Below are 21,310 nucleotides of genomic sequence, written 5' to 3'. Positions count from 1 at the left end.
TGTGATGTTTTAAGGAACTGAGGAATTCAGTAGACTATGCAGGCATACTTCTCTCTGTGCTTTTACTAAACTTTTGCAAATTTGCTAAACTTTGCTAAACAAAGCATAATTTTCCCACCAAGACAGGTTCTGGACTTAATTAATTTGGTGTTTCAGTGACCTAATAAAATTTTAAGTTACTTTATTCTGGTAAATCAATTCTAACAATTCAAGGAAAAACATTCAAGTCTGAGCATAGGATCTCTTAAGTTCCTTTCGGTGAGTAGCTGACACATTGCTGCTTAATTACTATTTTCAACAGAAGTATCACCTTGTTGACTTAATTTTCTGACTCTTCTGAGACTTTGAAAATTAAGTATTAGAAAGTAATATGCTTACCCAAGTAAAATCTGCTCCAAACAGGCTACTCTGTGAATAATTGCACTCAAGAAAATAGAACTGATCCTGATGCAGACTGCAACTCAGCATGAGCTGAAGTGTTGTATTCTGCTTCCCACCAATGGAACCTTTACTTATAATTATGTAATTGCTTGAAGATACTAATTCTTGTTTCCCACAATCCATGTGTTATTTCTAGGCCCTATGCTGACAAGGATACCCTAAAAAACACCTGTTAAAATCACAATTCTCCATTTTAACCTGAACTTGATGTATTTACTGAGTATTTTGTGTTTATGTCCTGTACGGAAGTGCCAAAATGGAACAGAAATCAGATGTATGAATCAAACAATAGAAGTTACACCTAAATCCCGTATATTCATAAACGTCAAGCATACCCTTATCACACATTTTATGGTCAGAAATTCTAATCCCATTCCCCTACCTTTGTCTCTAAATTCCTGCTCTATTCGCTGTATGTACACATAGAAAAAAAATCGTATTTCAGCCAATTTCAGGGTAATTTTCTACAACAAGGAATAAAAATAATTTCTGCTTCTATTTCACTGAAAAGAAACAAAGTTACTTCAGTGTTATTTGTTTTATAATAACCTTAGCTCAAGGAGAAGTCTGTGCTAAAACAGAACTCAACTGAACAAAAATTCAGCACAAATCAAAGAGAAATTAAACTCTTACATTAGAACAGTGACAAATCCATCCTACCCTAACCAAACCTCTATCTCTGTAGCCAATAGAAACGGTCAATGTTAGAGGCCTTTTTTAAAATTTTTTTTTTGTCAGTACTATTAATTTTAAGTACCTTGTTCAATTAAAAAGAAAATAAAAGCTCAAACTCTGTCCCATATAAGCTAACTGTATCTCAGGCTTTTAATCAAATGGATAAAGCGTTCTCGCACTTGAATTTCTAATGTTTACCGAGCACTGAACACAATGAGGAGGCAGTAGAAGTGAAGTATTTCCAATGCAGCTTTTTACATAAAATTCAGGTTTCATCTACTAAAAAACCCAACTATACACATTAGCATATCTGGGAATGCTTCTCTTCCCTTTCCAGGGTCAATTACAGATCGGAGCGTAAAAAGCAATTGTCAAGAAACTCAGTAACTATCCTTACCGAAGGAAGTCTTTAAGTCAAGCACTTGAATTCTTGATACAGTGCTCAACTTCTTGCATCAGGTAGGAGACCATGCGGTACTTTCTTTGAGCCCATAACATTGTCAAGCCCTGTAATCTTCACATTAGTGCCATTTCTTTCTTGAGTTAATATCTCAGTGAGTCAGTACCATGCCAGAGGTACAGCACAAATATAACCCTGACTAGAAGGTCTTAATACTCCAGACATTACTTATGGTGAATAGTCATCCAGAGGTCTAGAGCCTCCAGCGGGGCTGCTGCATATGAAGAAGCAGTGAGCTAATAAATGGGATGTGGTCCTATGTGCAAGAGTAGGTTAAAAGGTAACAGCATCATGAACTACTTCTCCAGGAGAGCTGTATTTTTAGGGCAGACAGGGTCTATACCACCATTGAACAAAAAACTGAAATAAACATCAAAACCGAATTTCCTAGGATGACAGCACCCCTATCCCAACTAAGTGATTCACTGGTTAATCCATGTATGAAACCCAGCTAACTACGCTCATCTTCTAAAACGTGTAAATGTGCACAGTTTGTGTAAGTACACATTTGATAGGAAATCTACGGTCAACATTCATATTTTATTATTTTCTGTTTTTTCTTAAAATAATTTCTGTTAAGATATACATAAAAGAAATACATACCTCTCCATTCTCCCTCTGTAATTTTGATTTTATGGATAAGCAATAGTTGACATCACTGGTTTTTCTTAATTCTTAAAAGAAAAAGGAAAATAGGGAACATCTGTGAAAAATGTGAAATAATTTTGCACATGCAGACTTCAAATACTTAGTCGCAGTAGTAAAGCAAGTAAGGAACAAAAAGTTACGGATATGAAAAGCATCAAAGGGTTCACAATACAACAGTCTAAAATTAAGAAGCCTCTATATCTTCGAAAACTCGTATTTTTAACTGTGAAATGAAACTCAGCTGGTTCATCTAGGAAATTTGCTTTTCCCAACTTATGATTTAAAATTTAGTGTTATTCATTAATTTTGTAGACTTTATAAAAGAATGATAAATCAAATCCCCTCAGCAAAATTAAATCAGATCATCTTCTATATAAAACATACTTTTAAAATTCTATTTTAAATGACAGGCTTTATTTCTTTTTAAATTACAGAAATATTTGTAAGTAAAATTTATCTTAAACTTCTGACTGTAATGGCCAGTTTTTGTTTGGATGCCACTGCACTGACTTCAGTAAAATTATTCTTGATTTACATCAGTATAAATGAGATCAGAGACTGAAGATCATATTGGTTTTCCACTGGAATTCAAAGTAATTCTGTGTTACGCAAAAAAAAAAGCCCTGAAGCACTGTAATAATAATAAAAAGACTGCAAAGTCAAGTGTTCCTTAATTCCTGCCAGAATTAAGACTGCTCTATGCAGTTTCTCCTGCAGCCTAAAATCATCAGGGAATTTGGCTGCTAAAATCTAAAAAGTCTCTACGGGGTATGCACAAATCTTGATTATATATTGCATAAATGTGCCTATATGTCTGAGAAGCATACCCTTTCATGTATCAAACACATTTTGAAAGTACAGAAATAATTTCAAATGGAGGTTCCCAAAATCACTGGGAAAAAATATAATTTTCTTCTACAGTCTAATTTAGTGAAACAGCTGAAACACTTTGTCTGAAATTTCCTGAAATAATTCACCACAGGCAATGGTAGTTGTAGACTGCTTCATCCCCAATGGTGAAGATTTAGTGAAGCTTTAAGCAAACAAGCATGAAAACTTATAATTGGGAAGTATTAAGCACCTCTGACTGTATTCAAGGAGAACTACTTTCTCACAGACTGCAAGACATTAAAAGAATAAAACACATTCCGCCTACACAATCGCAGTGATCCCCAAAAGAAATATTTTAATTTTTTCTGTTCTGAAATGTAGGATGATTTACTACAGCAAGACTGTGAGAAAATAGCAAACTGTATAGCTGCACACATCAACATATCTCCCTTTAAGTGCAGGCAACATCTTGTCTTTCCTCATAAAATATGAACTTGATAAAACACTCAGGATATAAGATTACCTGTAGCGATCTGGTGGAAAATTACTGGAATTGGCTCTGTTGTAACCAACACATCTTCATTGTTATCAGAACTGGAAACGTAAGTGTTATCTACGAAATAAAAATACATCCCATGGTGGAGTCCAGTTGTGCTCTGCCAGCCCCTTCCCATGTTGCCCGTCCCACCCTTATACCATAAGGAACTGCACCCCCGATAGTTAGGGAAGCTGAGCACTATCATCCTCCTGCAGTCTTTTTTTTTCTAACACTGCTAATGAAAAGAAAAATACCAAAAGGATGAAAGATTCGGACCCAAATTTTACACAAGCAAACCCCTGGAGTCTGATGTTAGGGATGTTTGTGAATCACACCAAGCACTGCTCCGAACTATCCCACAAGGGTTATGGGGGTTTGAGCCAACCTTTTCCAAAAGGAAGACTTGTTCTATGCTTTTTGCTATGCCTGACACTAAAACTTGAGCTCTATCCGCTGTGTAGAGTGAAGGCTGCATTCAGAGCTGGGTGTCAACAGCCTATTATGCAAAATACCTGTGCCTCATTTTGCCTAGTCACATAAAGATTGTTTGAAGTATCTTCTAATCAGTGGATAACCTTTCTTGTCACTGATTCAGGAAAAAAAAATCCTCCCACTTAACAAAAACGTTAGGTAGGGATATGAATATGTAAACTCTATCTCAAATTTTCTTACAAAATGTAGGGATTAGGCTGAGAGGTATACGTGGTGGTTTTTTGGTCTGGCTTCTTTTTTTTTGCTTTCCAACCAAATGTTTAGTAACAACAAACAAGAAACACCAAGTTTTTATGTAGTATCTGCTGAAACTAATTTTGCATGAATTGCTGAACTGCCTATGAAACTAATAACGTTTTGTTTCCTACTGATCTGGGCTGAATTGAAACGTATGCTGTAGAGCAGGAAGGCTGACAACTAAGATAATCACAGACAAAGAGACAAATAAGGGAATTGAAACAAGCACTTGATCTGTCATAATTCTGAACACTCCAGTCCCACATCAGCAAGGTGCATGAACTCACCTCTAGTTTTAAGCATACTCAAATGCAATTTCAAAGCCTTTGACTACAGTGCTTCCAGTGAAATGTTGAAGATGTTAGCATTAATTGAGAAATAAATTAAGTAATATTATCCTTCATATTACAGAGGTTCTTAGCAGCCTGTATCAAGACAAAGCCCCAGCGCTGCTGTCCCTTTCTCGCACAGGTGTGCCACGCTGCCTTTGCAGACTAACAACTGCACACAGACAGGCGTGTGGGGCTTTCCCAGCCCGCCGCCTGCGAAACAGCCTCTCTGCCACATTCACACACATCTACTGAGTCTGACACTATCCCACACCTTCGCCTACTTCCACTCCCACGCAGTCCCACGAGGTAATCCGGGTGATCTGCGCTCCAGTCAACATATATATACAGCATGCAGGAGGCTGACATCACATTTCCCTCAGCTCTGCACTCCAGTGCGGCACAGCAGCCTGCTCCATCAGCTCTGTCTGTGTCTGCCCAGCTAGGCGCTTGGCACAGGGATGTGTTTTAGAGCCACAGCATCGTGTGAATAAAATGGGGTTCCTCCAGCCATCTGCCAGCATTCACTCCTTCTCTCACTTTTGTCTGTCAGCAAAACCTGCCTCCAGGACAGCTGCATCTCACTCTCTCCAGCAAGTGTTGCCTTGCCTTTATTTGCATGGTCCACCTTGCTGCCATCATTTCCGTGCCAGCCTCACCATGGTGGATGGCCCTGGGCATAGACAACACAGGCCCATTTCTTTCCCAGGTTTGGGAATGTACCTTATTGCTATAGAGTCCAATGAGCAGGAGTAACAGAGGCCACCATTTGGCTCTAAATATAGCTAACACCATATATATGGACAGGAGAAAGAAAATCCAAAACTAGCACTTACTGCCGTATGAAAAAGCAGGAAAAAACAGCAATATGTGCTGTACAGAATAGATGATTACCAATATATACGTATATGGAAAAGGGACTACTCAATTACAGGTTTTATAGATTTAAATCATATTTTTATGCCTATTGTCATTCTTTCTTGGCAGCTGGATAATATGATTTTCACTGCCAAGTTTTTGTTTTCCTTTTCTATTTGGCAGCCATTAGGGTTTCTTTTTTGCCTTCTACTGAAGGCAAAGTCTCCTGAAGTCTACTGAAACCTGAAATTAAGATACTGGTTTTCGTTTGCTTTCCTCAGCATCCAGTTTCTAACACACTGCACCTTGGAACACCTCTCCTCTTAAGCAGAGGTCCTAGTCCCTGGACCTAGCAGAAGGATGCAGCAAACCACTCGCTGCCAAACTGGTTCTCTCCATCCCTGCTGCAACCTAATGAAGTCTAAGAAAAGGATGTTTCTGGTAACATGTGTGTAGCCCACAAATCACTGGGATAAAAGACTACAGCAGTTCAACAAGTTTACGGCAGCCAACATGTATCACTCCAAACATATTCATTAGCAAAACGCTTGCTGCTGTAATGGTTCTCACAGGAGTAATGATCCACTCATATTAATGGGACTTTAGTCTACTCATTGATGTTATATTCTATAACTGCCCCTTAGGAGCGTTATTTTTCCCCAGTTGCGTCAATGTTATGAGAAACAGTTACAGAGATATTTTGCTGGAACTCCTATTACCTGTCTCTAAATTTTCAGATATATTTTCACAATTTCAGCAATGTATACATAACTGTGAGACATTACTGTCTCAACACTATTCCTGTTAAGTTCTTCAGTGTGCCTCTGTGAGTATATTTTTAGCTTTCACTCATTATTATGAAACTTTCAAACACCTTCGCTCATTGAAAGTTGTCATGTCATATTACAGTTCCCATAGGTATGATTTAATGCTTAGCTGTTTGTAATCTTTTGATGCTTTATGAAGCAACTCAGCCACAGCTACACACTGTTATCAGTGCCAAAACGGTGACATTGCGTTCATTACAGCAATGCAGAGAGCTCAGATATATGCAGTACCCAAAGCTCTTCTTATAGCATCTAGAATTTACCTATGGTGGTATCACTTCTGGTTGAATGAACATCATTTGTATAGTAACTTGACCTCTCCTGTATTAGCAATTTATCTGATGACCAGCTCTGACAGCCTTCTCTCAGATTTCCAGATTTGATACTTTGTGTATTGCACACTCTTAATCTCCAGCGGATATAACTTTGGTATAGCTATGCACTAATGGACTTAAGCCTTGATCTCTAAAGATTTCTCCTCTGAGAAGTTTAATTTGACGAGCATGTGTTGCTCTGAACTCTATCAACTAGAAGCAATACTTGACGATCATCTTCCAGTTGAGAAGGACATCAGCACAGAGCTTCTCAGACTTAGCACCATTGCACCCTGACATGTTCCTAAAACATTTCTTAAAATATGTACCAGAGAAGAGAGAGCTACAGTCAGCAATAATGTTAAGTTAGAGATTTGGGACAAAGAGAAGAGACAAAGAATCTGGCTCACCAAGTCAAAACGAGTGTATTTTAGGATCAAAGGTGTAAAATGGCAGTCATTATCATTCCTAACACACTAAACACCTCTTAATCACAAAGCAAACCTAGATCCTGCAAAAGTTTGAGATACAAGTGAAACAAATGAAATTAGCTCTTCCAAAGCCTTGATCAGTAAACATATGCAGCTGGTTTATGCCCCCCTCACCAAGTTAGCTACACGGTAAAATGTTCCAGTTCTATCTGGCTTTAAAATGTAGGGGCTGATGGCAGAGAATATTCATTAGGTTTTAGAGCCACCAGAGTCACTCAGGCTTTTAAGCTATCAGGGCATGCTGCAAATAGCATCCATAAGGGAAGTCTGAGGTCTGTCAGACAGAATTTTGCCAGGAGATGAGATCTCATGTGCTGTGGCAGTAACTGCTGCTTCACTGCTCCAGCTTGCCATTTAGTTAGGAGTTCCCAGAGATCAAATTTTCTGCCTTATATAATAGCGTAATCCCTGAAATGATTAAATCCATTACTGATGTTTAATAAAACAAACTGTTAATAACATACAAGGCAATTTTTTTTTCAACTATTTGTTATAAACAATAAAGCAATTTATCACTGGGATGACTGTTTATTTTACGAATCTCAGTTTCTCCCCTTACTATATGCTGACTAGATTATTATTACCAGTTTTTACTGATTAAAAAAACATCTGCCACAGAGGTTGATAGCATTCTTACACATAATCCATTGCATTTAGCATCACTGCTGATGCACATTTCTCTCTATATCTGCTTCAAGCACTCTGGTGTTTTGAACAGACATAGTCTAACGCTTATCAGTGAAGACGATCAAAGCCTCACTTCTTTAGAGATTCTAAAAGAAACAATAAATATTTCTTTTAGAAATTTTACAGAGATGTTACAGATAAAGATCAAAAAAGACCAAAGGGTTTCATAACATTCATGATATTTACACTATTTAATACTCCCAGGTGCAAAACACACAATACGGTGCAATCCAGCAGTACTACCAGCTACCTCTACTTGCACTGTGCCCGTCTGCCCTCATCCCCGCTTCCCTCTCCTGCTTCTGCTAACCTCTGTGCCACCTGAAGTATCTGTGCAGTCTCTTTGTGAAGGGAATTGGGGAAATAAGCTAGCTGAAAATGAGCTTTTACTCTTGCCTGGCTGTCTTTCGTAAGAGTAATTCCCCTTGCCTGGACCGGCTGCATGGTTACACAAATGCTTTTGCCAGCCCAGCTCACGGTATGAACGGGAGGCAGGACTGAGCAGCTGGGAACAGCTTTGCAAGCTTACATTACCAAAGGCATACCCATACACAAGCCCTTGGCTCCAAATGACCCTGAGAAGCATCGGTGCACAGTCCAAAGGCTTAATGTGAAGAACGTGAGTAGTCTCATTAAGGTCTAATGCAGAAGTGCTTTGCTGGCCCCACGCCAGACCCCTCAGCCTCATCAAACATCAAGCTTTATCTACCATGCCAAAGAGGAGCTGGGCGCTTTCACACTCCTGTCACTGTTGGCTCCAGACATGGAAAGCATCACAAGCCCTGGTCTCTGTGAACTTGTAAACCAGATTTTCTCACCCTGACCCAGCTGATAAATGTTGCCTGAAAAGGAGAAATGACTGTGAAAATAATTTAACTAATGGACAATGACTAGCACAAGGATGCACCTGGAAGACATCAACACCCTGTCAGATATTCTCATCTGAATATAGCAAATTGTGGTAACTTGCGTACATGTGTCATGGTCAAGAATGTTGCACTGTACCTGGGTAATCCTCAGAGACATGCACTGAATAGGATACACTGTAAAAAGAAAAAAAAAGAAACAACAGAATTAATAACAACAACATTAACTGCTGGCATAACATTTTTTTCCTGCTCTTGTGTTATTTTATGTTTATTTATAGGTTCCTGACAGTTTCCAGGACAGAAGGTAACACCTATTTTGATGGCTTTTGAAGTGCTCAGCTCAAAAAAAAAAAAAAGCATCACGCCTGTTTTGAAAGCTTACTTGGCTAAATTGGCACATCCCGATTTCAACCTTCTTAAAAAGAATAACAAGACTGCATTATATTCACTTTAGAGTAACATTTCACAATATGTGTACTTACACCTGAAAAGGAAAAAAAAAGACTCCTCTTTGAACATCAGAACCAGAAAAGCCTGGTTTTCCCTGCTTCTGGTTCCTGGAGTTGACTCAAGACTCAGTACGAAGCCTTCCTTGCTGGCTGGGGCAATTCTGTACATTTCTGCTAGTCTCAGCAAAGGCTCAGGATGGCTTGGGCTCCTTCCTCTCATCAAAACCCCATATTTATAATAATTCTGCCAATTTTATTTGATACCTGTACCTCTTTGTCAAGCTGAGTACAAATCAAACTTGAAAGAGCCATGTTGACGGTAAAAGGTGGCTTCACTACACGGATTCACTTCACTGCTGCTGTCAGCATGGCGCCAGTGCCAGCACCGAGGGTCCAGAAGCTGAGGAAGGATCACAGAAAAGTGCAAATAAACCTAAACTGCGGTGCAATAGCACCCCTGTCACTCCAGCCAGCAAGTCGGCTTTGTCGAGGGCCCAGCTGAAGTGTCTCTATACCAATGCACGCAGCATGGGGAATAAACAGGACGAGCTGGAGATGTGTGCACACGAGTAGGGCTACGACCTTGTTGGCATCACGGACACGTGGTGGGACGACTCGTACAACTGGAGCGTCAACATGGAGGGGTATAGGCTTTTTAGAAAAGACAGGAAGGGGAGACGAGGAGGGGGTGTCGCTCTCTACATCAGCAACCGGCTGGAGTGTGTGGAGCTCCGCCTGGGGATGGAGGAGGAGCTGACAGAGAGCTTATGGGTCAAGATTAGAGCATGGGGACGGACAGGGGACGTCACGGTAGGGGTCTGTTACAGGCCGCCTGGCCAGGAGGATAGAGCAGACGAAGTGCTCTATAGGCAGATAGGAGCAGCCTCACGGTCACAGGCCCTGGTCCTCATGGGGGACTTCAACCACCCTGACATCTGTTGGAGAGACAACACGGCAGGGCACAGGCAGTCCAGAAGGTTCCTGGAATGCCTGGATGACAACTTCCTCCTGCAGGCGATAGAGGAGCCAACAAGGAGGGGTGCCATGCTCGACCTTGTGCCCACCAACAGGGAGGGACTGGTCGGGGATGTGAAACTGAAGGACAGCCTTGGCTGCAGCGACCATGACATGGTGGAGTTCAAGATCCACCGGGCAGCAAGGAAAATACACGGCAAGCTCTCTGCCCTAGACTTCAGGAAGGCAGACTTCAGGAAGGCAGACTTCAGCCTCTTCAGCGACCTGATGGGCCAAGTGCCATGGGAGGCGGCCCTGGAGGGAAGAGGGGCCCAGGAAAGTTGGTCCACATTCAAGGAGCACCTCCTCCAAGCTCAGCAGAGGTGCATCCCGATGAAAAACAAGTCGGGCAAAAAGGCCAGGAGGCCGGCGTGGATTAGCAAGGAGCTCCTGGACCAACTGAAAGTGAAAAAGGAAGCCTATAGAGGGTGGAAGTGGGGACAGGTAGCCTGGGAGGACTACAAAGAGGCTGCGCGAGTGGCCAGGGATAAGGTAAGGAAGGCCAAAGCCCTGGCAGAACTGAATCTGGTCAGGGATATAAAATGTAACAGGAAGAGCTTTTATAGGTACGTAGGGGACAAAAGAAAGTCCAGGGTAAATGTAGGCCCCCTCCAGAAGGGAACTGGCGTCCTGCTTACCCAGGACATGGAGAAAGCTGAGGTTCTCAATGACTTTTTTGCCTCAGTCTTCACCGACATGAGTTCCTGTCCCACCGCCCAAGCTGTAGAAGGTGAAAGCAGGGACTGTGAGAATGAAGAACTGCCCATTGTACTCGAAGAGCAGGTTCGGGATCATCTAAGAAACCTGAAGGTGCACAAGTCCATGGGTCCTGATGAGATCCATCCACGGGTCCTGAGGGAACTGGCGGATGAAGTTGCCAAGCCACTGGCCATCATATTTGAGAAGCCGTGGCAGTCTGGTGAGGTCCCCGATGACTGGAAGAGGGGGAACATAACCCCAATTTTTAAAAAGGGGAATAAGGAAGACCCGGGTAACTACAGGCCGGTCAGCCTCACCTCTGTGCCTGGCAAGGTCATGGAGCAGATTCTCCTGGAAACCATGCTAAAGCACATGGAGAGCAAGGAGGTGGTTGGTGACAGCCAACATGGCTTCACCAAGGGCAGATCGTGCCTGACCAATTTGGTGGCCTTCTATGACAGGGTGACGGCATCGGTGGACAAGGGACGAGCAACTGACATCATCTACCTGGACTTGTGCAAAGCTTTTGACACTGTCCCGCATGACATCCTTCTCTCTAAACTAGAGAGACATGGGTTTGATGGACAGACCACTCGGTGGATAAGGAGTTGGCTGGATGGCCACACTCAGAGAGTGGTGGTCAACGGCTCGATGTCCAGGTGGAGACCGGTCACGAGTGGCGTCCCTCAGGGGTCCGTGCTGGGCCCGGCCCTGTTCAACATCTTTGTCGGCGACATGGACAGTGGGATAGAGTGCACCCTCAGCAAGTTCGCCAATGACACCAAGTTGTGTGGTGCCGTTGAGACGCTGGAAGGGAGGGATGCCATCCAGAGGGACCTTGACAGGCTGGAGAGGTGGGCCCGTGCCAACCTCATGAAGTTCAACGAGGCCAAGTGCAAGGTCCTGCACCTGGGTCATGGCAATCCCAGGCACAAATACAGGCTGGGCGGGGAATGGATTGAGAGCAGCCCTGAGGAGAAGGACTTGGGAGTGCTGGTGGATGAGAAGCTCAACATGAGCAGGCAATGCGCCCTTGCGGCCCAGAAGGCCAACCGCATCCTGGGTTGCATCAAGAGAAGCGTGGCCAGCAGGTCTTGGGAGGTGATTCTCCCCCTCTACTCTGCCCTGGTGAGACCCCACCTGGAGTACTGTGTCCAGTTCTGGAGCCCCCAACACAAGAAGGACATGGACCAGTTGGAGAAGGTCCAGAGGAGGGCCACGAAGATGATCAAAGGGCTGGAGCACCTCTCTTATGAGGACAGGCTGAGAGAGTTGGGGCTGTTCAGCCTGGAGAAGAGGAGGCTCCGGGGAGACCTTATAGAGGTCTGCCAGTACCTCAAGGGGACCTACAAGAAAGATGGGAAGAGGCTGTTCAGTAGGACCTGTTGTGATAGGAGAAGGGGTAATGGTTTTAAAATAGAGGGGGGTAGATTTAGATTGGATATTAGGAAAAAATTTTTTACACTGAGGATTGTAGAACACTGGCACAGGTTGCCCAGAAAGGTGGTGGGTGCCCCATCCCTGGAAACGTTCAAGGCCAGGTTGGATGAGGCTCTGAGCAACCTGATCTAGTTGGGGATGTCCCTGCTCCTTGCAGGGGGGTTGGACTAGATGACCTTGGAAGGTCCCTTCCAACTCTAACCATTCTATGATTCCATGAAAATTAAATGGTAGTATGTCGGAAATGGTAATGGAATCTGATGAGCCCGAGTTGCCACTTCAGAGTGCTTAAAGTAGATGTGAACCAAAGATTAAAGAATAAAACACCTGAAAATAAGGTATTTACTTCCAATTAAAATAAACCAGCAGTTTTTATTAGAAACACTACTTACTCAGTTTAGGAACTGAACAAACTTAGTTTAGTCCTTGACTCAGCAGAACTATTAGTTTCTTATGCTGGGTGTGTTTCACCTGAAACTCTTTACATTGTTAGTTCCGCCATCACTTCACCCCCTCCCCACCCCCCCCGAAAAAAAAAAGAAAAGAAAAGAAAAGAAAAGGGGGACTGTCTAATTGTCTTCTTTCAGCACATTTTGGGATCTCTGTGCTGCCCTCTCTTCAGTGGCCGCAGATCAGTGTACTCTGAGAAGAATTAGCGAAGTATTACGCGAGAGGAAGCTCTTGTGGGAACAGCCTTTTAGATAGCTCATTCCTCTCACACGTATTTAAACTTATATTTGGGGAGAATAAAGGGCTTGTTTGAGCTTCCAGAAAGCGGTGGTGGTGCTTTGTTTGGGCTTGTAATAATAATCTTATGTTAGTTATGTGCAGGCTATGGAAGCAAAAAGTGGAAATAAAACTACTGAACAGAACAAAATTTGGTTTTATGTCCCAGCTTGTCCCTGTGATTGTCCCACAGCATCACACTTCGGCACATTTTTACGCACTCAGGATAAACTGCTTCCTACTGACTGTGCACCTGATTTGTCAGAAAACAAGCGAGACCAGGCTGACAGAGGTCTCTTAAGAGGCTCCTCTCCTGCCGGCACCCAGGCATTTTCCTGCTGACTTCAGTGAGATTTAGGGCCAAGACAGAAACACAGGACTGGGATGGCTTACAGCACCTTAAGCAGCACAGACTTCACTGAACATGCAGATGTTCAACAACTCTGGGTGTTAAAACCTCTTGGAGCCAAAGAAAGCCTTCACTGAAGCAGCTTTCTCATTTAAGTACCCAGAAATGCAACTGGAATTAATTTAGGCCTGGCCTCCACACAGAAGTACAAGATGATTATTCCAGTGAGGGATGTGATTTTTCTTTCTGGCAATTCAGTTCCTCTGTACACCCCTATTGCAGTTACACTGCTATAAATACAGCTTATAGCACTGTAATTTATTTCCATTCCCATAAACACATTCAAACCAGCCAACCACCGTCCTTGCTCATTGAGTTATATTGCTCTAGCTGCACAAACACAGTTAAACTCTTGGGTGTAAACAAAGCCCCAGTGATGGTGTTATTTCTGTTTTATTCAGCCTAGACCCTCTGCAGGACATATGTTTCTCGACCCTTAAGCTCAGAACAAGCTTCATACTAGAAATGGCCTAGTAAAATTGTTGTTATTTAACAAACAGTAAAGCACCATATGAGAAATTAGCAAGAGCCATCATGTTTCACTGCTTATGAGTCTTTAATATACACTTTGTATTGCTTGAAACAATTTTAACATGTAGATCCACAGCTTTAGCTTAGTAACAATTCTACTCACTGGGGACTCCCTGCAAGCATTTTCCAAAGTGTTTTAATCATATCTGTTTCTTCTTGAGAAAGACTATCCCACAAAGGTCCATCTGGATTTGAGAACTAATTCATCAACTAGATAGGGATCCACCACATAATTGCTATTTTTCAGACGAATCTGTCCCAATTTGATATAGAACAAGCACATTAGCCTGCATTTGACATCACTATCATTTCTCAAAGCTACCTAAAAAAAGTCCAGAGTCTAAACTGGTTACAGGACCAAGCAAAATATTACCTCCAAATCCAAGCTCCATGGCACAGAAAAAAATACATGAAAACTGAAAAAGCCAGTAAAGCGAAAGTTACTGAGACAAAGCACACTCACCAAAAGGAAAAGAACCAGCTCCATCTCTTTCCATCAATTTGTAAGATTGTTTCATGTTCCTTGAACTGCAGTTTTTACCTATCATGGTACAAACTCCAGGATCAGATATGCATCCTGAAGCCAAAACAGTAACGCTGGAGCTGGAGTGTATGATCTATCTTCCCATCAAGTGCACGTTATCCCAGCTCTATGCCACCTGTAGTTTCTCTGTAGGAAATAAATCCTTTAAGCTGAACCTCCAGCTGTTTTGCACAGCAGGAACAACATGAAGCATCTGGCGCAAGTCTAAGATTTATGCCTACGGAACAGTTATGACAATTCAAACAGCTCCGTCCCATGGCAACAGATGACTTATTGCCTTATTAAGTGTGGAAACTGTGATCCAGTGTCTATTCCAATTTTAGCTGTCTCCACTAGAGTCAGAGCTCCATGTGCTAATGTTGAAGCTTGCAAAATTGCCAAAGAAAGGAAACAAGATTTTTTGTCATGTGGAATCTTACAGTAGTCTAATGCCATTCTATAGCAGTATGTATGAGTAGAGTAAATACAACTTTCTTAATCTTAATGCATTCACTGCTACAGAATTCAGAAGACATTATTTTTTGTTTACAATATTCAAAATCACAGATCTACCTCATCAATGGCGTAATGCAACAAGTTAACAAGATGCACGAAACTTTACACCTGAAGAAAAATACTAAGACTCAGCAAAGTAAGCTATGGACAAATACGTAAGATTAAATGCTACTGTAGTACTGATTATGAGCCAGGGTCAACTTCTGAACATGCCGGTGAGCTGAAAAAAAGATTAGTGAAACCTTGATAAGAAAAACAAAATTATACTGGTGAAAACAAATACAGGGTGGAAATTATGATTTTTAGAAAATGTACTGCAGGGTCCCATCCGAAGAAAACTTTCCAATTGCATTCCTGACATATCTGACCTTTGAACAAGTGCCTGGAGAATTGGTAGGAGACGAAGGCATTTAGGTAGTGACAAGCTGAAAAACTAGGTAGGCTATTTACACACAAAAAAATTGGCATATTTAGCAAGAAAAAAAAAATCATTGATCTTTTTCTTTTTTTTTCTGTAGTTGACCTTATTTGAATTAGAAAATTCTCTGAAGAGCGTTACATTTCAAAACTAATAGTTAAACACACTGCAGAAGGCTTCAATGTCAAGTCCTTCTTCCAGTTTGTACAAAGATACCAAGCACGCTAGTAACAGCAGAAAAGACCCAGGAGCCATAAGCAGCTATTTTCTATGGCAAAAAGATCTCTTCTGCTTAATGGACACCAAAGTTACAGCCTGGAGACAACCGTTCTGTTCCATGCTGAAAACAGAACAAACAAAATAACAATAAAAGCAATTGAAAGACAAGCAAAAATTACTGATGTGTTAATTACAGCTAAGACAAAGAAACTTAATGTAAACCCTCCGTTCGGTTCAACTGCGACAACCATGAGTGAATGATAAATGTTAGGTTTCTTGACAATTTACGAACAAGTGAATTAGCAAAATACCTCATCATGTAGTATGTGTGACTACTGTGCTATGAAACACTTCAGTACCTTTCAACAGAGCTCTTAAAAACCAATGCAATTACTACAGTAAAAATAATCTTGCTCTTCCACTCACGAGCTTTTGAAAGATTCCATCCCACTCAGCACACATCAGCTGAAGAAGTGCTCCACTGAAGCTCATATTCAGAAATATACACAAAAATATGGCAGCATTCTGAATTTTCTTATCAGGTGAATTTCATAATCAACTCTTGCTAGCATTCACAATGTCTTCAGTAAAAAATATGAAGACTTAAAAATATATGTATAAATGTACATTTATAATAATATAAAGCACACTTTACTGTATTGCAATTCACATTAATGAGTGAATTAACTACTATTAGCCAATATACATCAGCAAGTACTGCATTCCACTCATTCATTACAACTTTACAATACAGTTCCAGTAATGTGACAAAAACATAACTGGAACTAAAAAAAGTTCCAGTTGCGTAGAACACTAACCAGAAAGTGACAGACAGACAGACCAACAGTAGTTAAAACCACATGAGTTAGAAATACGGAAGATAGCACATCACATGACATGTTTCTGAAAATAAAGGTTTGCATAAAGCCTTTTAAAATACAAATGAATATATAGGCTTTTTGCTCTTTCACACAGTGAAATAACTATTAAAGCACAGGACTTGTACTTTTTTTAAAGCAGATAAATTAAAACTGATGTCATTAAATAAAATATGATTCTATGATTCTATTCTATAAAAATAACAATTACTGAAAAACAATCTTATATTCTGGAAAAGAGAATTCAAAGTCTTCACAAATGAGACAAAAATTAAAAGGAGGTGGACCTAAGTTTCCATGCACGTATTAGCACAGCTATGGAAAAAGTGGACAAAGAAGACAAGAGACAAGCTGCACAGAAAATACAAGGCTTCTGGCCCCTACCACACTCCTGGTATTTCTAGAAACAAGTACTTAATTGCTTTGCTAAAAATTTCAAGATGTATTCCAAAGGGTGTAAATTTTGGTGAGTACTTTTTTTCTTTTTTTATATTTGCAGCTTGCTATATAACTGAACTGTGAACATCCATGCTATTTTCTGGACTCCTGATTAAAATCAGCTTCATGGATTTCCAAACAGCTTTTGAAGTACCCTTTAAAATGCTTTGAATGTGCATATCTGCACCTCAGCAATTTGTTTTCAGATATACAGGCCACCTTAAATCTCCTTCTGAAATGCAGTAGTTCAACAAGTTTCCTGAGCCTTTTTGATCCAACAACTGATGATCCACCAACAGTCACACCTATTTTTTGCTGCTAGACAGAGCAAGGCAGTTGCAAAGAATTAAAATTTGTGCACACGCTCCTTTCACTTTACATCAAAACTCCCCATGGTGCACCAGCAATTACACAAAAAAGAATAACAAGTGACTCTGAGTAATCTTTTCTTTTGGGTGCTGGAGGATGCATGCATGTGATGACATATGAAAAGTCCCAGGCACATCTATTGATGACAAATTAGAACTGTTCCAAAGAGAGATGAGCAGTATTAATGTGCCAAGAATGGCACTGCTTTCATTTCTTGACAGAACCTGGAGGAATAGATGTGCTGAGTCGAAGTTATACGTTTGCACTTGTCACTAAGAATAATTGTGCTACTGGTCCTTTCATGCAACCAAAGTGCATCTGAATCAAATGGTGAACGTTACTTATAATGCTCCACTTGATTTAGCATATTATTCAAAAAAAAGGGGATACAGAAGACTGCAGCACAACCATTCACCTTTTGCAAAGCATTCAATGAAAAAGGTATGGCAACTTCTAGCAAATGCACCGAAGTCTACAGGATTAATCATCACTGCAACAAACAAGAGGGCACTCCTAAAATTAAAAATAGCACTTAGGAAATAAGCAAATCAAGGACACTTGGGTTAAAAAAAAAACCAGCGTGTGCTGTGTGTCATTCTTGAAAGTGTTACATCAAAATACAACTGTGTGCAAAGCCAGGTTGTCCACAATCAGACTATACCAGAATCAGACCGTTTCACCCAGAACCACAAAAGTCACTTCTTGTCTGACAGGTCCAGCTCCCTCCCTCAACACAGATACTCTTTAAACCTCTCTTCTGTGTTCTCCCTTCTCTTCACCGATCCCACTGGTTTGAATTCTGCCTCCATTCCCCGCCATTACCTCCTCATCCGATTTCAGTCCTCCCCAGGACACAGAGAGCAAAACAAACTCAGGACAGTAACCTCTTGACCCAGCTCAGCTGCAGCCAGCGCAGCATACATGATCATAGCCGTTGGCCACCTTATTTCCAGGGTTGCATCCATATTCTTCCACTACGTGTTTTGTACAGTTTCCTTTTTTTTTTTTTTTTAAGGAAGAAAGTCTTTCCTCTCTTCAGCGTCTTTCTTTTAGTTTTGGAGCACTGCTGTCAGAAGCAGCCATTATATGCTCTTTTTTAAGCCAGTTAAGAGTTATCTTAAAGCCATGAGGTTCTGGTCCACCTTGTTCCTATTGGAAGGCTGTTCTGAGGCTCTTGTGGCTGTAATTCTAGTAATTCAGTTTTCAGTTCAGATAAATTGAACAGAAATGCCTTGTCCAAGCCCTGTATGAAGCCTCTGTGTTGAGATCTTTCAAAACAGAAACAAAAGGACACAAAAAGAAACAACCATGATCCCAAGGCAGAGACAAAAGGCAAATTGCAAACTGAACAGTTATGGCAAACCAAGCAACAAAAGAGAGCGTCTTATCATAGGAAGTTTTACCTGATCATTTTAGCAGATAATTCCGGCATTTTACCAATCATTAAAAACAAAACTAAAGCCCATATAAATCCCAGGAGACATTCACTGTTTAACTTCATCGTGTTCCTAACAATGGGAATGGCTCCTTTCTTTTACATGCAGTGTTTGGCAATGGAGGAAAGTCCTAGGCGCCCTTCTTAGACCACTCTGCACATTCACTAATTAGTTGGCATTTTGCTTGTTTATCTAATGAGGTGTGCAACACCCACTGCTGTGCAGTGGAAAAGTAACAAATACAATAAATACTCTTTCTCTTCAGTTCTTTCAGATATCTTTGAGAATTCAAATTTTTCCCTTCTCTCTGCTCCGCCTCCCCCACCAGTAAAGTCCCAAATACTTCTTGGTATAGCTGAAATACTGTATTTATGGACTAAAGTTGGGGTTTTTTTTTCTGTAAGATCCATATATACAGCTTCCATTAACATCACTATAAACTCCATACATAACTTCCAAACACGGAATTTGAAAGTCAAGCTATAGCTTTTAGGAATATTCTAAACTGAAAGTGCATATTCTTGCACACATTCAAAACAACAAAACCCCACAGGGCAAAATTTTACATAGACGTTTCCTATGAAATTGACCAACACAGTTTATTCACGCTGATACAATGCATTCACATAATTCAGGACCACTGCCATATCTACAGCCAGTTATTTATTTATTGCTTACTGGTACACACAGTTTCCTGGTCAAATTAGTAAGGCTGTGCCCAGTACCTCTGGAAATTGCTAGATTATGATATAACACGGACCCATATCCTGCACACATTTCAATCCAAGGTGACAGTTGCTGTTCCTAACTCCTATGCCACACAGCTGCAAGGATTGCTTGTAAACCAGAAGGGTTGGCTCATCCTGATGTCCCATTACACTAACATGGTCAAAACCACACAATTTTCTGTGGTTAGAGACACAAAAGGAGGTGCTAGATGGCTAGCCGCAATGCCGGCGGGCTTTGTCTCCTCAGTCCAAAAGACTCAAGAATTACAGTGGTGCAAGGGACAACACGAAGCACAAGAGCAGGTCAAACTCTCACCTCTGAAGCCTCACAGGGATATCTGTAACACCTCTGCCACTATACTACAGTCATGAACAGCATGCAATCATGAACAGCAAATAAATTGGAAAATTCAGTATAGATTATAACAAAAAATAGTATTTTTTTCCCTTTCTTTTCAGATATGACAGTTTCAGTCTGAGTACATAGGTACACTTCAAAAACAACATTCAGTACTTAGCATTAGAAAGATGTCAGTAAATTGGGAAGAGTACAGGAATCATCAAGAAACAATCACCGGTCTGGCAAAACAGACCAGTAAGCAAAAAAATTTAAATGGGTTCAGATAGCTAGGTATACCAAGTATGGCAAATCAATGAGCAAGCGTGGTAGGAAATGTGATGACTGCTGAGACACGTTTTCCAGAATGCAAACATGAAGATGGATATCATATTTACATGACGGCCCAAGAGAAAATGGCAAGCCATATTCAGGTGAAAGTAGAGGAGAAAGTACAACTTGTCTAAAAATCAGACACGGAGAACCCTATTAAACAGAGAATTAGTGTCCCAGGGAAGAGTTAGCGGGCTAATCATATAGCCATTTAAAGTCAGGATGGAAAAGTAGCTTAAGTAAAATAAATGGAAAAATTTTACATAGGCAAGTTCACTAATAAATGTTTCCCATTGCTGGTTTCAATGAGTTATGAATGAGTAAAATGTTACTTGCCTTTCTCACTAGCAGCTGGGAGAACAAAGTTCTACGTTGAATATGACATTGATGACTCTCAATGTGACTCATGGAAAAAAATTCAAAGCATACCCCTGTAATATATTTCAATATTGTGCACAATAACAGCAGCAGGGAATTCCATTTCAAGCACTTTTTATGCATTTGAAATGGCAGCACTGGCTAAGATCTGAAACAGTTCTTCCACTAACTTCTCACAAATTTTAGCTGTTCCTGAATATCACACACTTGGATTTCCTCTTCATGACAGAATGCAATAGAAAGGACACTGTACTGTTTGTTTTTTTTTTTTTTTTTTTTTTTTGCATTTAGGCTTATTTAGTAACAGCCCATCTAATAAGGAACAGTTTCTAAACATATGGGTTGTTCTTGGGCTGAAGAATGCTTCTAGGTGCATGACAACTCAAAGAATATTAATTTCATGTTATACCCAAAAAACCATACCTGAATACAGTCTGGCATACATTCCTACAGAAAGTGTTAAGCAAACTATAGAACAAATAACAAAAGATAATTTTAGCACTCTATCCCAACATGTAGTCAGATTTGGAATATCATTTTAATTTATAAAGACAGATACAATTAAAAAAATCTCTCCACTAGTCTTAATTAGATCCCTATCTTCTCAAAAAACTAATTACATATCAGATGAAGCACTGGCTTAGGAAGCTCCTGTTTTCTTGCAAAAGCAGAGGCAGTTCTATTCCCAGCTGTGCTACAGTGACTTGCTATATGCCTCCTAGCAAGAAAAAATGCACACACTTTCAAAAGGTGATCAGTAACTACAAAGCTT

General features: G+C 40.7%; 1 protein-coding gene across 1 annotated transcript in view; it reads right to left on the bottom strand.

Annotated features, from left to right (window-relative positions):
• The window catches only part of PARP8 (poly(ADP-ribose) polymerase family member 8), a 118,069-nt gene that overhangs the window by 56,534 nt on the left and 40,225 nt on the right, over positions 1-21,310 (bottom strand). The window contains exons 3-5 of the mRNA XM_086770741.1: positions 8,834-8,871; positions 3,579-3,668; positions 2,180-2,250 (exon numbers count right to left, since the gene is read on the bottom strand). Of these exons, the coding sequence (XP_086626867.1) occupies positions 2,180-2,250; positions 3,579-3,668; positions 8,834-8,871 (199 nt within the window). The remainder of the gene's footprint in view (positions 1-2,179; positions 2,251-3,578; positions 3,669-8,833; positions 8,872-21,310) is intronic.

The sequence above is a fragment of the Chlamydotis macqueenii genome, chromosome Z (assembly GCF_036417535.1).
Source record: "Chlamydotis macqueenii isolate bChlMac1 chromosome Z, bChlMac1.mat, whole genome shotgun sequence".
Lineage (NCBI taxonomy): Eukaryota > Metazoa > Chordata > Aves > Otidiformes > Otididae > Chlamydotis > Chlamydotis macqueenii.
The sequence above is the reverse complement of the archived record's forward strand: the minus strand, read 5'-3'. Positions and strand labels throughout refer to the sequence as shown.